Source organism: Haliotis asinina, chromosome 2 (assembly GCF_037392515.1).
Source record: "Haliotis asinina isolate JCU_RB_2024 chromosome 2, JCU_Hal_asi_v2, whole genome shotgun sequence".
NCBI classification, from domain to species: domain Eukaryota; kingdom Metazoa; phylum Mollusca; class Gastropoda; order Lepetellida; family Haliotidae; genus Haliotis; species Haliotis asinina.
In genome coordinates, this window is record NC_090281.1 from 10,204,906 (window position 1) to 10,230,044 (window position 25,139).

Consider the following 25,139-nt stretch of genomic DNA (forward strand, 5'->3'; position numbering starts at 1 on the left):
GTTAAAAAGGTATACAACTACATCCAGATATTGTTAAGTTATTCCTACTATTGTTTGCCGAAGATGTGTCATGTTTCTAGTACTGATATAGTCTTACAAAGGCAAAGTACTGTTTTAGAAGATCATTGTGAGATTTAAGTTAAAATCAAAAGCGATTTTACTAAGCTAGTGTCTTGCACGAATGGTGGGAATTTTTTCAAGTTTGAGAAATATACATTAAAGAACAACTGAACTCATTTTTAGGTACTCTTTTTACCACTGCATAAACGGAACACAATTTAATTTTTTAAAACAACTTGTGGTTAATTAATACCAAGCGCTCAAAAGTTGCTAAAATGCCGTCTGCTTCTCTCTCGCTCGCAAACAAAAACGCAGAATGGTTACGTAACTCTGCAGCCAGAGCCCTACAGGACGTCATAGAAGGAACGATTTTCAGTTAGTTGTATAGAAAATGTGTAGGAAGCTCGTCATTTTGCTGATTTCTCGACGTCACCAAAGACATGCCGAATTCTTGTGTTGCCATCAATTGCTTGGGGTCGGGTGGTGGTGTCACTATGCACACCGGACCCCGTAGTTTGTGCTTAAATTGGTTGTTAGTGTGTGCGAAGCCTGTGGTTTATACTAAATCGGATGGTTCGCCCGATTGTTGTTGACCAGAAGGATTTTGCATGAATATGAATTCATCCTTCCGCGGAAACGAGGCTGTGGTCAAAATGACAATATTATCGTAAGTAACATTGTATTGACCCATTATACTGACCGCTTCCAAGAGTGGAACTGTTATGTTATAAGCAATGTCATCTAAAATCCTAATGTCCATCAATAAAATACATATTTTACTACCAGTGAAAAGTAATTTTGCTTTTATAAGTCGGTGAAAGCAGACTTAAATAGCATTCATCCGCATTGTTTGCATCAAGTTAGAAAATCAAAACTACTTTCTACTAATAGTTAAATATGTATTTGAATCATTACCAAAAGGAGTTTGCATGACACAACCTGTAGCATAACCTAAGCGAGGTCGGTGTAGATGTGAAAATACTGCGCGATAAATTTCTTCAGTTGCTAAATTTACTGGGTTTGTAATATGTAGACATTTTAAAGTTTGCCTATATGAATCATAATTCGCACGCACGCCCTAGTGTATGTCGTCTGCATCATTAGACTTCACCACGAAAACAATGATTCTGTTGAAAGCTACGACAACTTAATGAAAACTAAAATGCAAATATTAAAATTAAGCAATGTCAGAATCTACATCGAAACGTCGCTCAACGTAATAAACAGGAAGTTGCAATCCATTAAGCTGTATGTTTCATTGTTGACTCACCAACTTCTAGAATGACCATTAAACAAGTAGTGTGGGTATTACACTTTATGCACTGAAGCATATAAACACATTCTCAGATTTTAGATAAGGTTTGTAAATAGTGTTATGTGTATGTCTGGTAGAAATGATAAGAGAATGTATTTATTAAATCTGTAGCGCAAAGGTTAAAAGATGTGTATTTGCAACTCTGGACTGCCTCGCTAAGCCTATCACCCAGAACCTCATTATATAACACCTTTAAATCAGATCTCATAGCAGTGTATTATCTTTAAGATAACATTAAAATGTTTAGGACAGCAATTGCACGATTACGACGTACATCCCATGAATTAAATACAGGAAAAAGATCCTATAATGTTACACGAGAAAACAGACTGGGTGTGTTACGTGATTTAGATGTGATAGAAAAGAAGACACACAGGGACACTTACAGCGACACCTAGGTGTGACCCAACCCGCAGAGGTGAAATTAAGTGTGAGTAGGATAAGGACATGATTGGTTTGTGGCATCACTAAGTGCAGTACCCCTTGGTTGTCACAATCATTCCTGATAGCTTATCTAATGATATGTGCAGGAAACTCTGTCATAAGAGACCTAAACTATCATTACCTTAAGGACCGGCGTTCAAAAGCTTCTCTCGATTTCAGTCTCTGTAATATCAAGTAATAAAGCTGCGCCCATTAATGTCATCACAGATGTTTTGTTCTGTTTTGTGGCTAGGCCAGGAGTTTCAGTTAATTAATATATGAGGTGGCTTGAGCTTTAATGACGGTGACTCTCGACACCAAGGGCCCTTCAATGGAGTGAAAGAACAACCCTTGGTCTCATAGTCTGTATATGCGAATTGATTTTGAGGATCATGATTGGTACGAATGCTATTCCATGCAACACCTAACAGTAAGGAATTTTTTTCCGATTAAAGGAAGTCTAATAATTTGAAGGGTTGTGAACAGATTCACGTGAATATTTGAAATGTGGTCGGTTGAGATGATTTGATTCAACAGTACTTGCAATAATTTTTAACTGACCGGTACATAGGACTGTAGATAATTTCATGCCAATTACCTCCAACGACTCGTAATACCATGGGACATATGGTCATAGTCATTCCCGTGTCAGTCAGATGATCTTTCCTGAGCAAACTCGCGATATGCTGGATAAATGAGCATGCACCACCTACTATTAAAACATTTGAAATGCTTAAAATATTTGTCCTCCAGTAATGTCAGTTTCACTCACTACTAGAAGGTTAAGATAATGATATTTCCAATTTTAAGAAAACGATAGGTACGTTATTCATCAAAAATATATGTTACATATCCCGTTTATGTGAATCAATTTCCAGTTCTTCCTGTAAATTTCAGTCCTAAGAAGCAACCAACTGATCGACTGACACATGGCATACTATCCAAGATTCGTAGATCGCTGCTGTTGATGTTGATCACTGGATTGTCCAGGCTCCTTTATTCACAGACCACCGCTATATGGCTTGAACGTTTGCTGAGTGCTGCGTCAAACAACAAACATACGTATTTCCGTGATGTATTTGTCAAATTCCAAAACATTAATTGGTCTAGTCACAGTCATTCAGATAGTGTTGAAAGAGTTGCTTACCTTTGCATATACGTTCGTTGTAGTACAGCCGATCCGTAACCAACAGACCATGACAACACAGTGCGTAGTCTTTCAGGTTAATTGATTGTACTTAGTTCAACAAGCATCAGTAACTTAAGAAATACTGTATAAATGATCATCTCATATTATCTCATCAGGACTTTATTTACTTCATAAAATCCAAACTTCTATAACAAAAATCGATCTGTTTGGCTATCCTGTATAGACGTAAGTAGGAGTGGCTGAAGTGAATTCATTTCCTGCTTGGGTGGTAGGAATCAAAACAAATTCATGTGGCCCCATAACTGCCGAGACCGGCATATTATGCTGTAAAACACTTTCACTCGCTTGTTTTGCATGATCTTAAGGACGTATCCTTGATTCGTATACTATTACCACTCCGTTAATGACAGGAGTGAGTGAGTGAGTTTAAGTTTAGTTTGTAAAAATTCGAGTTATGACCAGGCAATCCAGTGATCAACCGCGTGAGCGTCGACCTGCGCAAGAGGAAACAGTTGACATGCGTCAATCAAGTCAGAGAGCCTGACCATCCGATCCCGATAGTCGCGTCTTACGACAAGCATAGTCGACGTTTATAGTAACCATGGATTGCTTAAGGTCTATTCTACCCCGAACCTTCACGGGTCGTTAATGGCAGTACACCTAGGTAGAGACAGCTACACTATACGTTCCCACTACTGCCATTTACTTTATCTCTGCCAGTCTATCAATCTGTGTCTGCAACTCTGGACAGGAGGCCGCAGTACAACTGGGATGAATTCAACATTCAAGTTGTCAACTTTCCCATCAAGTTGAGCAATATTCCTTTTTTATTACGACTGAAACCAATGGGAGATATATCGCAGTCAATCAATGTTGATATGATTCCCCATGCATTCTTTCTTCAAGTGAACAAAGTAACGTATCACAATACCGATAGTTTTCATTGTACCATAATACTGTTGACCAGTGCAACGACACTTATCCAAAGATAGCCCAGAAAGTCGTGTTGTATATATGACAGAAGTTGTAGATTCATACTATTCGTTGTCATATGATGTTGATATGATTATAATGAATGTTTTGACCGTGCATCATCACTTGTACTTCCTTCTGACCATAGTTGTGTGTACAGTAATTGCTTTTGATAGAAGATTGGCTTATGACCTTAAAAAGTGAGTGAGTTAATATTTATCGTCACATCGGCAATATTGCAGCCATATCGTGACAAGAACAAGTATGACTTTTAAGAAGCATGTGTAGGATGCCTTCTGTTTGGGGGTGGTGTTGAAGAGAAATGGTGGTGAGTTCATAAGATTTCTGTCTTACAAAAGTTTATTAATACCCTGACAACCTATTCTGATCATCTTTCTATATCTTTTAAATGAATATTTTTTAACGGAGTGAAATTTGGACTCTTACTGAATCGTATCATTGCGTTTCGGCACACATTGGCACCAAACACACTACAGCCCCAGCCTCTTGTCATTTGTTTCATGTTGCCAGTGCCCAGATTTTGCCTTCCCAGTCTCCCATTTATTTATTTCACCGTATAGCCTTTTATCAGTCTATGGTCTGGCACTCTTCAACAATTCGCAAGACTGAACATTTTAAGGATGTTTCAAGTGGTTGACATTACTTGTGCTTACAATTGTTACAAGCGGCTGTAAAATCCATTGAAAAAAATCTTTGACTCTTTGAGATGCACTGTGATGGTGCAGATGATGTGTCCTCTTGAATTCCCCCGATGTCCTCGATGTATACGATATTAAGCATGGACATGCTTAGCTGATCAAAATACCGATCTTCAGTACGAATATCGCATGGCACCTTAGTACTGACAGACACCAGGGTCAAAGCATGGTGTTTGTCTCAACCAGAACATTACACAATCAACACTCTAACACAAAGAATAACTAGCTAGCTATGTGCTTAGCTAGGAAGATGATTACGCTGCAGAACGGGTGAGTGAGTGAGGTAAAATTTAACGTCACACTGGCAATATTTCAGCCATATCGTGACGAGAACGTTTTGATACTGAAATGAAATATGTATACATTATAAAAACCTGTCACCAAAGGACAGTAAAACCACTAGAATATCACAGTTAGAATTAAAACTAGTGCGGAGAGTTAAAACAAATACCCCTATTTGCACAATACAATATAAAATACGGGCTGCATATAGTACGTAGATCGCCAACAACTGAAGGTAGATCACCATACTAGGGACCATGGGGATTTTCAGTACCTTTGCTAACTGCATGGACCCCAGATGGATTTATACCATCCCCTCCGCCATTGGCAATTATACTGAAATTTAGCCATTATTAAAAACAACAAATATACTACGATTAAACGTTTGGTCGTAATAAATTTACATAGAATGTTTTTGGACGTACGTACCCTCTCAGGAGGACAATAATTTTACAATACTTCAACCCCCCTCGAGGGCACAGCCACTAACACAGCAAAAATAACCTGGTTTCCGCACTACGGAAACCTGATGGAAAGTGGACTGAAAGTTTCCACCAAGAATCCAGTGAGTTTCCGTTCATTTACTCTGAGTTTCCGCAATGACGGAAACTTTCAATTACCCACTTTCTAAGGGTTTCCGCACGGTATCCGTTACCCATGCTCCAACAAGTTTCCTTTGAGTTTCAGTTAAGTTAGAGATCCATCAGGTTTCCGCAGGGTTTCAGTCACCAAGACTCCATCAGGTTTCCGCAGAGTTTCAGTTACCAAGACTCCATCTGGTTTCCGCAGAGTTTCAGTTACAAACTGAGCTACATAGTTTCCACAGAGTTTCTGTTGCCAGAAAACTTTCCACAGCATTTCATTTACTCGGGTTCACTGGAGTCATTCAATGTGTGTCATTGCATATAACATTCTTGTTACTCCTGGTTGGCAAAGACAATATAAGGAGTTTGTGTACAATCATCACGTATACATAAAGAAAAACAAAAGATACAATAAGATTCACTGTTTTATTTTCAGACAAATATGGATCAAACATATATCTAATAATTAATAAAAAGATATAGCACTAAATAACAGATCAACATTTATATCTTATGACAAAAATATTTCTAAAAACATGCTATAACAGTTGCATCCCTTGACTCCTGCTGCACCTCCTCACGCTGACACAGAAAAACACACCCCAGTCAGTCAACGCTAAACATATAATAACACACACCATGCAATACAATACAACAATGAAACAAAATGCAATAAAGAACTTAGGTTACATTGAATGTACAAAAAATGTAAAAAAGTAAATAAAGGTCTCTTGGAAAATAGATAAAAATTAAGATTGAATAAAATTGTATTAATTGAAATAAAATCAGAATATCAAAACTATTAAAGTTTTACATTGAGAATAATTCAAATTTAATTGATCACAGATAAAATTGCGTTCATGTGATCGATTAGCTATTTACTAGCCCACGTGGGCATCCTTCAGCGGATATCTCTGTCATTCTGGTTGGATGCCGCATCCTGGTCTTCATGTTGGCCTCAGCTTTGGTGGTGGCGTTGAAAATTGTGGCTGAGTCCAGTGCAGACGTCTTGAGTTTAGATTCCCAGGTAAAGGGGTAAGAGAGCAATAAATTGGCATCTTCTTCATCACTCACAACTGGTGAAGTCATTTCCAAGGTAAGTATAGTTGAAACCCTTTCCTTTCGTCGATCTGGCCAGTCAATAGTTTTCAGGCTTTTCATGCGCAGTGCAATTTTCTGAAAATTAAACAAAAATCAATCAACAGATAAACCATAATGTCAAGATGGATTGCAAATTATTAAAAAGGAAGTGTCGTGAAAAATTATTTACTTCATTAATCACCCCAACACAAGTTAAGCAGTTCATCACATTTAATGACATATCCTATTTTCTTGTGGACACACAATCTGTTGCTCTGAAGTGACATGTAGTCACTGAAGTGTAGTAACATGTTTATATATCATCATTAACTGACTTGATTCTTATTTTATGATTTATGAAATTATGATCTGAATCATGTGTTACATATCTTAAGAATGTAAAAAGCAATAATCCATAAACATTTTAAATGTATATTTCCGGAACTTAGAATCTGTCATCAGACATTGTAATGAGAAGAATTGTTACATGTTATTATTCGAATAGATATACTTACGGATTTCATTCTTTTTGTTATTTTTTTTTTTTTGCTGCTGTTCTGTGTGACACTTTCTTTCCGGTTTCTTGTCTACTGAGATCATCACGCCTGTTCCGCCACACTCTACAAAGCGCTTCTGAAAATAAATGTTTAAAGTACTATACAGCATGTTTCACACATTTAGTTCATCTGTTAGACAAAGGTATTTATATATGTCATGCTGGCTGGGTTACTGAAGTTAACATCCATAAATCTGTCTTTACACTATTAATTAAATCATTAACTATTTATAATGACAGGAAGGTGAGTAACAATTACCTTCACAAGATCCTGTTGACCATGCTTGGTCGTGATATAGTCACTTTTTTCTTTGACTACTATATTCATAGAGTCCTCGTCATCGGCTTTAATGAAATAAAAACAAATGTCATTTTCCTTGCACTTCATTCAATCATGCATTCAACACAATGTCTAATTAAAATTAAAGATCGTCAGTGAAAATTATACAACCAAGTAAACTACAGATTTATCACTTTGAATACATATATTGTTCTGAAAGTTTACCATTTTGTAGTTAAATGATTTAAAATGACTTCCAAAAAGGCTAACCATCCTATTTCGTGCAAATTCTTTGTACATCCTGTTTGCCAAAGTTATGCAACCGGTAAGTGAACAACTGACATAAAGATCATGATAAAAGAAGTTTAGTTATATCACATGACATAACCTTGCAGCAATTAAGCATTGTTAAGTCAAGGGGTCAGTTTGATGGCAATTTCACACAGGTGTAATGTTAAACTGATTTAGTTTACCGGCTATTCAAATCCATTTGCAAATGATACTTTCATGAATTTTTCATTTTGAGAAAACGTGCGTAGGGAAGTGAATTAATGAAATATTCAAAATGAAATTACCTAGTAACATGAGCACATACCTTCGATAGACAAGGGTGATCCTCCAGCAGCAGTTCTTCTCACAACAGCCTAAAAGATTAAATCAAATACGTTAAATATAACAGGTATATATATATACCATATATATATTATGCTGAACACATATGTATTACATTACTGAAATATTATGCTGATTATGCTCAACACATATGTATTAAATTACTGAAAAATTACATGAAGTTTCAAATGTATCCTACGCAAAGCTAACAGTTTCTTATATGAATTTAGTGTTTGCCTCAAATAGTTCAGAAACACATCTGACCCCTCTGAGCGAATTTGGGGGTAAACAATTTCATTTCACTAATGATCCGGGATTGCATTTAATAAATTACACCGAAATGTTGTCATTGTAAAAGAACATCATTTTTATCATTCTTTAAAATATATCTGAATTGGTGAAATATATCTTGCAGTACCCAGTAAACCCATGAGTGAACCACTACCTGTGGTGGATCTTTGTGATGCAGATCGTGATGAAATGAAAAAACCCTTGGTCTTACCTGACACATCCGAGGTACACCGAGTTTCTCGCATCCGTTCTCTGTTTTCTTCTCCAAGTCGCGAATTCTCTCTTCGAATGCTTTTGGGGAAAGTGAGGTGTCCATGACAGAGTTTACACGACGCAGCCATCTTATGTTTCTGTTAAAGGGGCACTGATGCGGAGCGAATAACGTTTCTCGCCAACGGTCTAATGACGAAACCAAGATGCAAATTGGTCAGGACCCGCTCCCTCGACCGTGACGGACATAGGGACTGGGCTCCTGTCCACATTAGCAGAATTTCTTCACCCTAAAAAGTGCGGAGGCCGGATGCTCATCACATGACGTTATTTAAAAATATCTATGGTATTCCTTGTATTCCTTAACAAAATATCCCAGGAGTGTAGTTTTTCCCCCCGGATGCTTGGATAGTATAGTGACTGATCCAATTTGATCCTATTTCTGTGTTTTTAACCTCCATATTTAATCATGTTATGTGAAAACTTGATGTCTACATGCACGTAGCAAGCCATTTGTTTCAGTCCGAAAGATTGAAAAGCTTTACATTTAGATAGTTTTGATGGGTTTTTTTGTTGCTTCACCTGTGATAGTAAATATCATACATAAATTTTAGTAACTGTGGTAGCTACCCCGGTTTATTATTCATGGTAATAAAAACACACAGTTAATTTATATGAATTCGTAAACTGAAAACGATGACTTTGCCTTTGGTAGAGAAATCTGAAAATTATCTTACGTAAAAAAATCCCAAACCTATTACATCTATTTACCCAAGTACACAGCAAATGCCTGTATGTATTCCTTATGTAACGAAGTTCTGTTGGTATCCTCAAAACAGTTTCGGCCCATAAGTGTTTTCAGGCTGCATGCGACATAGAGATTACATCTTCCTTGCCGTAACTCGCGTTTGATGGTGTAAACCTACACGTGTTATTGTCATCATTCTCTGGATGGTCAGTTAATGACTTTATAACAGGTATAATTAGTAGTAACACCACTTTGGTTACTCATCAAAGGTTCCCATTTGGCACTTCTCCTGTCTAGAGTAAATACTCAACATTATAAATTAAGGTCTGTAGTGGCAAATGTACTGTATGTTATGTAATATGTGCATGTAACACAGCAAAAATAACTTGGTTTCCATTCTTGCGGAAACCTGATGGATACTGGGTAATGTAGGCTTCCGCTTGGTTTCAGTTTCAGGAAACGCGCAATGAGAGTTTCCGCATAGTTTCCACAACTGAAACTAACAAGTCTTGGTTTCCGTCAACTGAAACTGTAGTTGGAAGTTTCCATTTAGTTTCAGTTTACTGAAACCTTTATAGCTGGAGTGAGTAAGTTTCTGGTCTTGCGGAAACCTTGTGGATCTTGGGTAATGTAGGTTTCCGCTAGGTTTCTGTACAAGGAAGATGACAATGAGAGTTCGCTTAGTTTAGAAAACTGAAATATGTTGTATTATCTATTATATTTATTACATTTATTTGAACAAAAAACAAACTCTGGAAATGTTATGATGCAACTGTTTCATTTCTTAGAAAAGCTCACATTTTAATGCAACAGGGCAGCTGCAGTAGTACACAATTCGCTGTATTAAGAAACTGGGGCGCTCAGAGAAGAGTAACAGAATTCTCTCCACACAAGCATTGCTCAGGAGGTAGGCACTTTGAATGAAGACGAGCTAGCCACTACACAAAGTGCTTTGTTCTTCTGTAGATGTTGGTTGGTGTATGCGAGTCCTGGTTAATATCTGGCGAAACATCTGAATCCGAATCAATCAGGCTCTCACATTGTGGTGGTAATAGCTCGCAAACCTTGAATGTGCTGCTAATATCTTGGTCACTGTCAGTATCTGGAAAGGAAAAGGACATTCAGTTTGAATCATCAATTCAACTGAGAGACAATTCACTGAAGAAAAAAGCTTGTAAAATCTAACATTTCCAATGAATGAAACACCGCCATATATATGATAATGTAGATAATATGTATTACAAATATTAAATACGTATTACCATTTGCTCACTTTCAGTTATTCCAGTTACATGTATGATACATACATTAAATATATTAAACATGGATAGCAAAGTGACAGTGCAAACTCGTTTTTCAGTGAAATCTAAACATTCTTTGATGACTAACCTGATGTAACATCTGTCATTCACCCGAAAAATCTGTAGAAACTAATAAACATCTTGTCGTTACGGAGATGGAGATAACGTGTTTTTCTTGAAACAAACGTCTGGCAGTGAGAACAGAAAAGCCGTATTTCTCCTGGAATTTAAAATATATGTATATATTGAATCCATGTACAGTTACACTTTGAGTGAGGTCAAAAAGGTTTATTGTATGTATCTACATAGTGTCTGCTTCATTCTAAAGCTATATGAATAATATTATTATAAAAGAGATTCCCTTACCGGGCATATAACAGATAATATAGCGTGAATTATAAATACCAATGAAGGCCTCTTGTCATTCTCCGAGTTTGTTGGTCCACAATCCATATCTGTAAATCAAATAACTGACACAATGATTCTTTCAGAAATATGAAACTTGAGGTGTGATGACAATGTCAATGCATTGTAGGGCTAACACATGCAACATGTACTGATGGACAAGGTTTTAATGGTTTTAAAACAAATATCAAATCATCAAACTGATTAACAGGTACAACTGACACAGAACATAAGATAGTAGATATTGAACTAATGAATGTATGATGTGACTTTGTTGAAATATTTCTGGAGTACAGATTGTATGAACAGATATAACGAAGACATATATACGGAATATCTCCGGGTACCCATATTAAAACAAATATTGTAGAAACCAACGATATTTCAGAAACTTATTTCTTGCAATGTCCACAAAGAACTGTGTCCCTGCAGCAGAAAGTGCCACGAATAGTCTACAGAATTTATGAATACTTGCATGTACAAATCATAGCCAAATGGACAGTTGGATTGGGCTTCATTCTTCATTTACACTGACAAATGAATTAAGGTTTGAAAGAAATTGTGACACATCACCAAATTATATCAGTAATAGTAATAAAGGTATTCATCAAGTTAACTTAAAGGGTTGATAGGGATAGTAGATCTGTGTGTATAACTGAAAAGAACAAACAATGTTAATATTTCTAATCACCGTGCATGTTTTGAGCACTGTGCGTAAATTACTTACATGGTACGTGGGGGGTCCATCCAGCAGAAATATATCCGGATACTACCTTCTCCTGACAGGAGTTTAGAAAATAACTTATTTGCCACAATAAAGTTTCTCATGAGTGCTAAATCAGTAGGACTCATGACGCTCGGGCCAGTTAAAGTAAGGTGAACATGTTTTCAAAATTAATCACTGTTAATAATCGCAAGGCCTACATATTGATGCTTGACACTGAGAAAAAACAATCATTGACGCTAATGCGATGAAAAGACCGCTAAAACCATAACTGCCCACTGTTGTCACTTTGAGTACTTACATTCAATCCGCTGAATTGCACTTTTCACACTCCCCTTTGATGTCGGCAATGTAAACAAATAAACGAATGGCGACAGGATCACGTCCACGCGAGACTATCTAATTGTTACAAAAACAACTCACAACAGGGTGTACCTTCCTCTTTTGTTGTAGAACGCGGAAATCTAATGTCAAATGGTCATATTAGGTTTATTGTAAAAAAACAATGACATAACCGTGTATTTCCCGTGCGTGTTAGCGAGACGCCATCTTGTTTGGCGGGTAGGAACAAATTTGTTTTCCTAGCAAGAGGTTTATCAGGATTTCACCAATGTGTTACTTTTTCGCAAATTAGACTGTTGTAAGACACACGAGACAGAGCAGGATTATTTACCAGCTGCAGATGAATGGAATATCGTTTCTTTTATGTGGATATTGATGGATACATTCCTGAACAAGGTAGTATCCTGGCATTGTTCTATAAAATTAGTCTGTTTTACATTCATTATTTGCATTTTGTTTTAATTTATTTGTTGTAGCATTCGGCAGAATCTATTTCACAGAAAACACACACTAGATCGCGCATGTGTGTAAAATAGGATCCACATTGGCAATCTATACAATGTATAAATGTTGCTGTGATGTTAGAAATTTACTATGTAAAAGCACACTGTGTGTTCTTTCATTAAATTCCAAAATCATACAAATATAACTATAAACTAATTAGGGTTATGAGACAAAATTTAGAGACGTAAATTGGCTTCGTTATTTTCCCGTCCTAATAGTTTTTTACCATTTCAACCACTGCCAGATGATTAACCTTCAAAGTGTTTCATTTGTTTTCATAATACCTTTGTAATGAAGTAAAATTACTTGACCTTAGTTGATCTGTCTATAATTAAACTCTCAGTTTTCTCAGTTTACTCTCAGCATAGGTCACGAACCAGTCACGATTTCTAGGATATCATCCGGGTACTCTCGGGTGAAAAACAATAACAAACGTTTACACCAGTCCACGGAAATTGCTCCGCATCAGTGCCCCTTTAAAGTTTTGAAAATAATTGCTAGGAACACAAATTTGTTCCTACCCGCCAAACAAGATGGCGTCTCTCTAACACTCACGGGAAATACATAGTTTTGACATTGTTTTTTTACAATAAACCTAATATGACCATTTGACATTAGATTTCCGCGTTCTACAACAAAAGAGGAAGGTACACCCTGTTGTGAGTTGTTTTTGTAACAATTAGATAGTCTCGCGTGGACGTGATCCTGTCGCCATTCGTTTGTTCGTTTACATTGCCGACATCAAAGGGGAGTGTGAAAAGTGCAATTCAGCGGATTGAATGTAAGTACTCAAAGTGACAACAGTGGGCAGTTATGGTTTTAGCGGTCTTTTCATCGCATTAGCGTCAATGATTGTTTTTTCTCAGTGTCAAGCATCAATATGTAGGCCTTGCGATTATGAACAGTGATTAATTGTGAAAACATGTTCACCTTACTTTTACCTGGCCCGAGCGTCATGAGTCCTACTGATTTAGCACTCATGAGGAACTTTATTGTGGCAAATAAGTTATTTTCTAAAATCCTGTCAGGTGAAGGTAGTATCCGGATATATTTCTGCTGGATGGACACCCCCCCCCCCCCCCCCCCCCTTCTCCCCACGTACCATGTAAGTAATTTACGCACAGTGCGCTCAAAACATGCACGGGGATAAGAAATATTAACATTGTTTGTTCTTTTCAGTTATATACCCAGATCTACTTTCCCTATCTACCCTTTAAGTTAACTTGATGAATACCTTTATGACTATTACTAATATAGTTTGGTGATGTGTCACAATTTCTTTCAAACCTTAATTCATTTGTCAATGTGAATGAAGAATGAAGCTAGCAAGTATTCATAATTTCTGTAGACTATTCGTGGCACTTTCTGCTGCAGGGACACAGTTGTTTGCGGACATTGCGACAAGTAATTGTCAAGAAAAACAGCCTAAAATCACAAGAAATAAGTTTATGAAATATGGTTGGTTTCTACAATATTTGTTTTAACATGGGTACCCAGAGATATTCCGTATATATGTCTTCGCTATATCTATTCATACAATCTGTTCTCCAGAAACATTTCAACCAAGTTACATCATACATTCATTAGTTTATCAAATTATCTAGTATCTTATGTTCTGTGTATCCAGTTGTACCTGTTAATCAGTTTGATGACTTGATATTTCTTTTATAACCATTAAAACCTTGTCCATCAGTACATGTTGCATGTGTTAGCCCTACAATGCATCGACATAATCATCACACCTCAAGTTTCATATTTCTGAAAGAATCATTGTGTCAGTTATTTGATTTACAGATATGGATTGTGGACCAACAAACTCGGAGAATGACAAGGCGCTTTCATTGGTATTTATAATTCACGCTATATTATCTGTTAAATGCCCGGTAAGGGAATCTCTTTTATAACAATATTATTCATATAGCCTCATAATGAAGCAGACACTATGTAGATACATACAATGAACCTTCATACAATAAATTTCCATCTCCGTAACGACAAGATGTTTATTAGTTTGTAAAGAATTTTCGGGTGAATGACAAATGTTTCATCAGGTTAGTCATCAAAGAAGTTTTAGATTTCACCAAAAAACGAGTTTGCACTGTTACTTTGCTATCCATGTTTAATACATTTAATGTATGTATCATACATGTAACTGGAATAACTGAAAGTGAGCAAATGGTAATACGTAATTAATATTTGTAATACATATTATCTGCATTATCATATATATTGCTGTGTTTCATTCATTGGTTGGATTTTACAAGCTTTTCTTCAGTGAATTGTCTCTCAGTTGAATTGATGATTCAAACTGAATGTCCTTTTCCTTTCCAGACACTGACAGTGACCAGCACATTCAAGGTTTGCGAGCTGTTACCACCACAATGTGAGCGCCTGATTGATTCGGATTCAGATGTTTCGCCAGATATTAACCAGGACTCGCATACACCAACAAACATCTACAGAAGAACAAAGCACTTTGTGTAGGCTAGCTCGTCTTCATTCAAAGTGCCTACCTCCTGAGCAATGCTTGTGTGGAGAGAATTCTGTTACTCTTCTCTGAGCGCCCCAGTTTCTTAATACAGCGAATTGTGTACTACTGCAACTGCCCTGTTGCATTAAAATGTGAGCTTTTCTAAGAAATGAAACAGTTGCATCATAACATTTCCAGAGTTTGTTTTTTGTAATAGTAAATATGTAATAAAGATAATTCAACATATTTCAGTTTTCTAAACTAAGCGAACTCTCATTGTCACCTTCCTTGTACAGAAACCTAGCGGAAACCTACATTACCCAAGATCCACAAGGTTTCCGCAAGACCAGAAACTTACTCACTCCAGCTATAAAAGGTTTCAGTAAACTGAAACTAAATGGAAACTTCCAACTACAGTTTCAGTTGACGGAAACATGACGGAAACCAAGACTTGTTAGTTTCAGTTGTGGAAACTATGCGGAAACTCTCATTGCGCGTTTCCTGAAACTGAAACTTAGCGGGAACCTACATTACCCAGTATCCATCAGGTTTCCGCAAGAATGGAAACCAAGTTATTTTTGCTGTGTAACAATCTCAGTTATTAATGTAGACTACAAATAATAAAATATTTAATTATTTACAATTCTGATAGCAAATCAAATATATTAAACAAACAATAATTAAATGAGAGATGGTATTAGTAAAAAGATCCTTCATAGTTCGTGAATTACAATACTGTTCCCTCGGTGCAGGACGACTTCATGGACTTGTGTTTAAATTTGTATCTGGGGATGAAAGGCAAAAACGCGTTTCCTGAGGTCAGGGAGATAATTTTCATTCCTTTACGCTACTATTGGCATTAATCTAGTAATATTAATAAATTATAGGCTTCACCCATAGAGCCCATGTGTGAAATTGAACATAGGTCATCAAGCAACGGCTTGCGGATAAACACGTTTCCTTCAGCCAACTTACTTGTACACAGCATTTTACGTCATCTCTTTCCACTTAGGAAGCTACCTTGTAAATGATGAACCAAGCATATCATGGGAATCTATCCCTTGAATCTGTCCCTTGAACCGTGTTTCTCATTACAAAAAGACAGCACACCTCAAAGCACACATAAACCTATCTTGATAGTACCTATACAGGTTTGTTCAACCAAAAAGAAACGGAAACAGGCAACTGGTGCGTGAAATATAGTTTTATTGAGAAACAACACGTTACACGGGGAACATAAAACCATTTGATATGAAACTTTGATGGAGGCTTTAACGCCTACTCTGAATCTCATGAATTACTCTGTTTAACACAGAAATCTGTATTCAAAGAATGAATACGTTTTTTGTTTTACGCCATCCATTTGAAACAGTCTGAAGCAATATCTTGGTGAACACAAGAAATGGCCGTCACACATTGTACCAGTGTGAGAAACTGAAACCCCACAGAAACGAAGTCGTTATGATCGATCCCTCTCCCACAATTCAAGAAATGTACGCTATATTGTGAGGAAAAGAGTGTATTTCGGTTTGGTGCAATGCCACAGTAGCTTTACTGGACTGAAAGGGGTTGATTTGATAAGACGTAGGTTAAACATGACGGTTTACCAGACCGACAACCTTTGTTGCGCCTCTTCTCCAGCGTACTACACATTATATTGCACAGTCAATTGAGAGAACTACACTTATACCGAATGAAAATAAAGTAGGGACAGTACCAAAAAACCCCGTAAAATATGCCTCATTATAATTGAGTTTGAAAGAATGCTTGAGGCAAACATCCATTTGTGTTCCAAATGTGAAAGTGTGAGTGGCTGTCTACCTGTAGCAATACTACGCCCAAGTTTGCCCCAAAATGTTTAATGGGAGTCATAACCGATGAAAGAGACGGCCATGGAAGAGTGAGTGAGTTTAGTTTTACACCGCACTTAGCAATATTCCAGCTATATGGCGGCGGTCTGTAAATAATAGAGTCTGGGCCACACAATTCAGTGATCAAATAACACGAGCATCGATCTGCATAATAGGGAATCGATCGACGTATCAACCAAGTAAGAATATAATGTAGAAACGAAAACGACATTTATGTGTGACGTAACATACATTTGGTGAACTGAGTTACAGAATTCACTGATGGTCTCAACGTAAACCCACTATGGAACCTACTCGTTCTGAGCAGTTCAGGGGAAAAGGCCTGAACTCAGAATGCGTCCTACTTTGTTAGCGTCTGAGAAGAGCTTGAAAGTTATGTTTAGCAATCCCTACGTAAAGGTATCATTGGTCTAGATTGTGTGCATGGTGAAGGCGATCATTCTCTTTCGACTGAAATCAAGGTCGCCATCCACGACGTTCTTTTCTCCGATTATCTGTATATACGCAGATACCTCTTCCTAATCTAAACATCCCATATATGTATTATAACGTGGGATAATCATTATTTCCATTGTAGGTTAGTACTTATCATTGTACATAAATTGTTACTAAATACAAGTGTTTTGAAGACCAGGGGGCCTGGGAACTCGTATAATAACAACATGGATTACCAGTGCAGTACTCCTAGACTGAAATAAAATCATTGTAAATCATTGTTTTTAATACCTGTTCTAGTTCACGTTTGACTTCACATTTGCAATATTGCAGTCATATCGTGACGAGAACATTTTGATACTGAAATGAAATATGTATACATTATAAAAACCTGTCATCAAAGAACAGTAAAACCACTAGAATATCACATTTACAATTAAAACTAGTGCGGAGTGTTAAAACAAATACCGCTGTTTGGACAATACAACATAAAATACGGGCTGTAGATCGCCAACAACGGAAGGTAGATCACCATACTAGGGACCATGGGGACTTACAGTACCTTTGCTACCTGCATGGACCCCAGATGGATTTACACCATCACCTCAGCCACTGGCGATTATACTGAAATTTAGCCATTATTAAAAACAACAAATATACTACGATAAAAAAAGTTTATCGTGACGAGAACATTTATCACTGAAATGGAATATATGTACACTGTAAAAACCTGTCGACGATGGGCATTATATCGCAGATATAAATATAAAACAAGCATTAAAAACAAAAACATTGTAATTAAAGAAGACAATACATTCTGAAATATGGGCTACAGATCGCCAACAACTGAAGGTAGATCACTATACTAAGGACCATGGGGACTTACAGTACTTTTGCTACCTGCATGGACCCTAGCTGGATGTACACCATCCCTTCAGTCCCTGGCAAGTGTACGAAATGCTAGCCAAAATTAAAATAACAACACTACTACGATTAAAAACTCGGTAGACTTAAATTTACATAGAATGTTTTGGGACTTAGGTACCCTCTCAGGAGGACAATAATTTTCCAATACTTCAACCACCTTTGAGGGTACAGCCACTAACAATCTCAGTTATTAACCTAGACTACCAACAACACCAAAAACTATCGATTTACAATTCATTTAACAAATCCAATTCTTTTAAAAATGCAATAATTAAATGAGAGCTGTCACTAGTAAAAAGATCTTTCATAGTACGTGATTTAAAATAGGTATCCCTTGTGATGGAATATTCAACACAGTCAAGCAAGACATGCTTTTTTAGCCCAGGTAGGTATAACCGATGACCGAGGGTTTTACTGCAGTTTATTAAATGTGTTAGGGTGAAATATGCATGTCTGCTGGTAATTTTGATTTTTGATACGGGGTGGGAGGTACCGAAAGATATACTCATAGATAATGTAATATGAACATGTGTCACGGTGCTGGCACCGTAAGTTTTACAAGTTAATCATATTTGAATTGGGATGAAAACACCTGACCACAAAACTCATGATTGTTGCGCACAATGTTGTTGAAAGAGATTTGCTGTTTCGTTCACGTATAATAAAGATACCGCTACCACTTCAAGAATCCCTGGGGAAAGACGACACTTTCCGTAGACAGATTCGGCCATGGTGCAGACAAAGGATGTTTCAGATGAACATGCTCTTGCGCAGGATTCAGGGTCAGATATGGTAAGTGATTTATCGTTGTAGCCCATTACACCCACACCCGTCAGCTGCGTGTATTCGTTTCCGTATGATCCGCAAGCTGGAATAGACAATTCGTCTTATGTAACACGTGATGAGAGATATATATTCATAGCAGTATGTGACAAAAGTCAGATTAACATTAATAATAGCATGTAACCGAATAATACGTGGTATATATGACCAGTTGATCATAAGAGAGAGTTCCTGGCTCATTAATAGGATTCTGGGGCAAACATTGTACTTGGTGCACTGAACTGTACTGTGACGTACAGTTGTTGCATTCCATACAGAACATATCTAGGAATGGGAACAGTGAGTGAGTGAGTTTAGTTTTACACCGCACTCAGCAATATTCCAGCTATATGGTGGCGGTCTGTAAATAATCGAGTCTGGACCAGACAATGCAGTGATCAACAACATGAGTATCGATCTGTGCAATTGGGAACCGATGACATGTGTCAACCAAGTCTGCGAGCCAGACCACCCGATCCCGTTAGTCGCCTCTTACGACAAGCATAGTCGCCTTTTGTGGCAAGCATGGGTTCCTGTTCTACCCCGGGACCTTCACGGGAAAGGAATGAGAACAGCTACAGCAAGTAAATATTGAACACACTTGTACTCACATTTCACGCATGATTTCGTGGAGGGGTCAAACCTGCGCCCAAAACCACACCCACAAAGCCCTGCTCTGAATGAGGCGGTTACAGGACATTTATCGGACAGGCATCTTCGGGTGGCAATTTGCAGTTCTAGAAATAATCAATGAAATCAATATAACTCTTAAGTCATCAACGGCAAGAAATCATGTAGAATTTGGTTTTTTAAAAAAAACACGTACAAATCATGAATCTGTCATTGATCATATCTGTATCTTGTCTGTAGATGAACCACATCGAACAAAGATAAACTGCACTAATGCAGACATACGTGCAAACACTGAAGGTGTTCAAGAAATGAAATGGTGCCATGTTGCCTATGTTGTGCTAAACTCTTTCGAGGAGGGACAATAGAGGGGTACTAAATACACTAACTGGACACTTAAAGACAGGATATACTACAATGGTGTGTCCATACCTGCAAACAAGTGGGCTAGGTATCCTGCAATGGTGCCGACATACAGGACACTGGAGCACACCGAACCAGAATACACCACAGTGGTGCCGATTTCCCTGCACCAACACTCCCTACACTAAGTGACACGTCTCAATACATGTACACAAAAGAAAACATTTCGGGTAAGTGGGTGTATTTTCCTACACATGTGTACACACCACCAACCACTTTGGTTTAGGCAATAGAGTAAGGCCTGAATACATATTAGGTTGACAACTGATTGTTTGTCTTATTCCAAACAAATAACAACGATTGACTGATCGCAATGATGAGCCTCAACTTCATGGGCATCAACCAAATCATCTGTCGAGTCTGAGATACCAATCCCATTCATGTCCTTCGAATGTTAAGCTCTAAGCATGGTATACCGCAGTGAAAGACTTAGCGACAAGATGTACTTCAATGTTGACTACATACCACAACATAAACTTAACTATTTAAAGCTTGGGACTGTATTGTACAGATCTCATACCTGTGCACATGGTGAACCACCTAGAGCCAGATGAGCTGCGGAGATCTGCAGCGTTAGTTCTGTGGGGATAGGCAAAATAGCCGGAGCAGATACCAGTCAGTGGGTTATAGATGAAGCTCTTGCAGAGGACGTCGTTGTAACAACGATGTAGGCAGTCGACACGAGCTGACAAAACGGACGTCCATCTGAGACCTTTCGTACAATCATCACGTATACATAAAGAAAAACAAAAGATACAATAAGATTCACTGTTTTATTTTCAGACAAATATGGATCAAACATATATCTAATAATTAATAAAAAGATATAGCACTAAATAACAGATCAACATTTATATCTTATGACAAAAATATTTCTAAAAACATGCTATAACAGTTGCATCCCTTGACTCCTCCTGCACCTCCTCACGCTGACACAGAAAAACACACCCCAGTCAGTCAATGCTAAACATATAACACACACCATGCAATACAATACAACAATGAAACAAAATGCAATAAAGAACTTAGGTTACATTGAATGTACAAAAAATGTAAAAAAGTAAATAAAGGTCTCTTGGAAAATAGATAAAAATTAAGATTGAATAAAATTGTATTAATTGAAATAAAATCAGAATATCAAAACTATACATTGAGAATAATTCAAATTTAATTGATCACAGATAAAATTGCGTTCATGTGATCGATTAGCTATTTACTAGCCCACGTGGGCATCCTTCAGCGGATATCTCTGTCATTCTGGTTGGATGCCGCATCCTGGTCTTCATGTTGGCCTCAGCTTTGGTGGTGGCGTTGAAAATTGTGGCTGAGGCCAGTGCAGACGTCTTGAGTTTAGATTCCCAGGTAAAGGGGTAAGAGAGCAATAAATTGGCATCTTCTTCATCACTCACAACTGGTGAAGTCATTTCCAAGGTAAGTATAGTTGAAACCCTTTCCTTTCGTCGATCTGGCCAGTCAATAGTTTTCAGGCTTTTCATGCGCAGTGCAATTTTCTGAAAATTAAACAAAAATCAATCAACAGATAAACCATAATGTCAAGATGGATTGCAAATTATTAAAAAGGAAGTGTCGTGAAAAATTATTTACTTCATTAATCACCCCAACACAAGTTAAGCAGTTCATCACATTTAATGACATATCCTATTTTCTTGTGGACACACAATCTGTTGCTCTGAAGTGACATGTAGTCACTGAAGTGTAGTAACATGTTTATATATCATCATTAACTGACTTGATTCTTATGTTATGATTTATGAAATTATGATCTGAATCATGTGTTACATATCTTAAGAATGTAAAAAGCAATAATCCATAAACATTTTAAATGTATATTTCCGGAACTTAGAATCTGTCATCAGACATTGTAATGAGAAGAATTGTTACATGTTATTATTCGAATAGATATACTTACGGATTTCATTCTTTTTGTTATTTTTTTTTTTGCTGCTGTTCTGTGTGACACTTTCTTTCCGGTTTCTTGTCTACTGAGATCATCACGCCTGTTCCGCCACACTCTACAAAGCGCTTCTGAAAATAAATGTTTAAAGTACTATACAGCATGTTTCACACATTTAGTTCATCTGTTAGACAAAGGTATTTATATATGTCATGCTGGCTGGGTTACTGAAGTTAACATCCATAAATCTGTCTTTACACTATTAATTAAATCATTAACTATTTATAATGACAGGAAGGTGAGTAACAATTACCTTCACAAGATCCTGTTGACCATCCTTGGTCGTGATATAGTCACTTTTTTCTTTGACTACTATATTCATAGAGTCCTCGTCATCGGCTTTAATGAAATAAAAACAAATGTCATTTTCCTTGCACTTCATTCAATCATGCATTCAACACAATGTCTAATTAAAATTAAAGATCGTCAGTGAAAATTATACAACCAAGTAAACTACAGATTTATCACTTTGAATACATATATTGTTCTGAAAGTTTACCATTTTGTAGTTAAATGATTTAAAATGACTTCCAAAAAGGCTAACCATCCTTTGTGTTATTTCGTGCAAATTCTATGTACATCCTGTTTGCCAAAGTTATGCAACCGGTAAGTGAACAACTGACATAAAGATCATGATAAAAGAAGTTTAGTTATATCACATGACATAACCTTGCAGCAATTAAGCATTGTTAAGTCAAGGGGTCAGTTTGATGGCAATTTCACACAGGTGTAATGTTAAACTGATTTAGTTTACCGGCTATTCAAATCCATTTGCAAATGATACTTTCATGAATTTTTCATTTTGAGAAAACGTGCGTAGGGAAGTGAATTAATGAAATATTCAAAATGAAATTACCTAGTAACATGAGCACATACCTTCGATAGACAAGGGTGATCCTCCAGCAGCAGTTCTTCTCACAACAGCCTAAAAGATTAAATCAAATACGTTAAATATAACAGGTATATATATATATATATACATATATATACATATATATATATATATATATATATATATATATATATATATATATATATATATATATATATATTATGCTCAACACATATGTATTACATTACTGAAATATTATGCTGATTATGCTCAACACATATGTATTAAATTACTGAAAAATTACATGAAATTTCAAATGTATCCTACGCAAAGCTAACAGTTTCTTATATGAATTTAGTGTTTGCCTCAAATAGTTCAGAAACACATCTGACCCCTCTGAGCGAATTTGGGGGTAAACAATTTCATTTCACTAATGATCCAGGATTGCATTTAATAAATTACGCCGAAATGTTGTCATTGTAAAAGAACATCATTTTTATCATTCTTTAAAATATATCTGAATTGGTGAAATATATCTTGCAGTACCCAGTAAACCCATGAGTGAACCACTACCTGTGGTGGATCTTTGTGATGCAGATCGTGATGAAATGAAAAAACCCTTGGTCTTACCTGACACATCCGAGGTACACCGAGTTTCTCGCATCCGTTCTCTGTTTTCTTCTCCAAGTCGCGAATTCTCTCTTCGAGTGCTTTTGGGGAAAGTGAGGTGTCCATGACAGAGTTTACACGACGCAGCCATCTTATGTTTCTGTTAAAGGGGCACTGATGCGGAGCGAATAACGTTTCTCGCCAACGGTCTAATGACGAAACCAAGATGCAAATTGGTCAGGACCCGCTCCCTCGACCGTGACGGACATAGGGACTGGGCTCCTGTCCACATTAGCAGAATTTCTTCACCCTAAAAAGTGCGGAGGCCGGATGCTCATCACATGACGTTATTTAAAAATATCTATGGTATTCCTTGTCTGATAGTAACAAAATATCCCAGAAGTGTAGTTTTTTCCCCCGGATGCTTGGATAGTATAGTGACTGATCCAATTTGATCCTATTTCTGTGTTTTTAACCTCCATATTTAATCATGTTATGTGAAAACTTGATGTCTACATGCACGTAGCAAGCCATTTGTTTCAGTCCGAAAGATTGAAAAGCTTTACATTTAGATAGTTTTGATGGGTTTTTTTGTTGCTTCACCTGTGATAGTAAATATCATACATAAATTTTAGTAACTGTGGTAGCTACCCCGGTTTATTATTCATGGTAATAAAAACACACAGTTAATTTATATGAATTCGTAAACTGAAAACGATGACTTTGCCTTTGGTAGAGAAATCTGAAAATTATCTTACGTAAAAAAATCCCAAACCTATTACATCTATTTACCCAAGTACACAGCAAATGCCTGTATGTATTCCTTATGTAACGAAGTTCTGTTGGTATCCTCAAAACAGTTTCGGCCCATAAGTGTTTTCAGGCTGCATGCGACATAGAGATTACATCTTCCTTGCCGTAACTCGCGTTTGATGGTGTAAACCTACACGTGTTATTGTCATCATTCTCTGGATGGTCAGTTAATGACTTTATAACAGGTATAATTAGTAGTAACACCACTTTGGTTACTCATCAAAGGTTCCCATTTGGCACTTCTCCTGTCTAGAGTAAATACTCAACATTATAAATTAAGGTCTGTAGTGGCAAATGTACTGTATGTTATGTAATATGTGCATGTAACACAGCAAAAATAACTTGGTTTCCATTCTTGCGGAAACCTGATGGATACTGGGTAATGTAGGTTTCCGCTTGGTTTCAGTTTCAGGAAACGCGCAATGAGAGTTTCCGCATAGTTTCCACAACTGAAACTAACAAGTCTTGGTTTCCGTCAACTGAAACTGTAGTTGGAAGTTTCCATTTAGTTTCAGTTTACTGAAACCTTTATAGCTGGAGTGAGTAAGTTTCTGGTCTTGCGGAAACCTTGTGGATCTTGGGTAATGTAGGTTTCCGCTAGGTTTCTGTACAAGGAAGATGACAATAAGAGTTTGCTTAGTTTAGAAAACTGAAATATGTTGTATTATCTATTATATTTATTACATTTATTTGAACAAAAAACAAACTCTGGAAATTATTCAACTGTTTCATTTCTTAGAAAAGCTCACATTTTAATGCAACAGGGCAGCTGCA

The 25,139-nt window shown here is 36.9% G+C and overlaps 2 protein-coding genes across 2 annotated transcripts in view; one reads left to right on the top strand and one right to left on the bottom strand.

Annotated features, from left to right (window-relative positions):
- LOC137273232 (microsomal glutathione S-transferase 1-like) overlaps positions 1 to 25,139 on the top strand; it is a 394,294-nt gene that overhangs the window by 349,014 nt on the left and 20,141 nt on the right. The window lies entirely within an intron of this gene.
- LOC137274801 (uncharacterized) lies at positions 18,867 to 23,678 on the bottom strand. The gene is made up of 6 exons (XM_067808134.1): positions 23,574 to 23,678; positions 22,988 to 23,036; positions 21,362 to 21,547; positions 20,657 to 20,848; positions 19,695 to 19,820; positions 18,867 to 19,129 (listed from the first exon to the last, which is right to left on the bottom strand). Exons 1-6 carry the CDS (start codon positions 23,676 to 23,678, stop codon positions 18,867 to 18,869), a joined length of 921 nt encoding a protein of 306 aa, XP_067664235.1.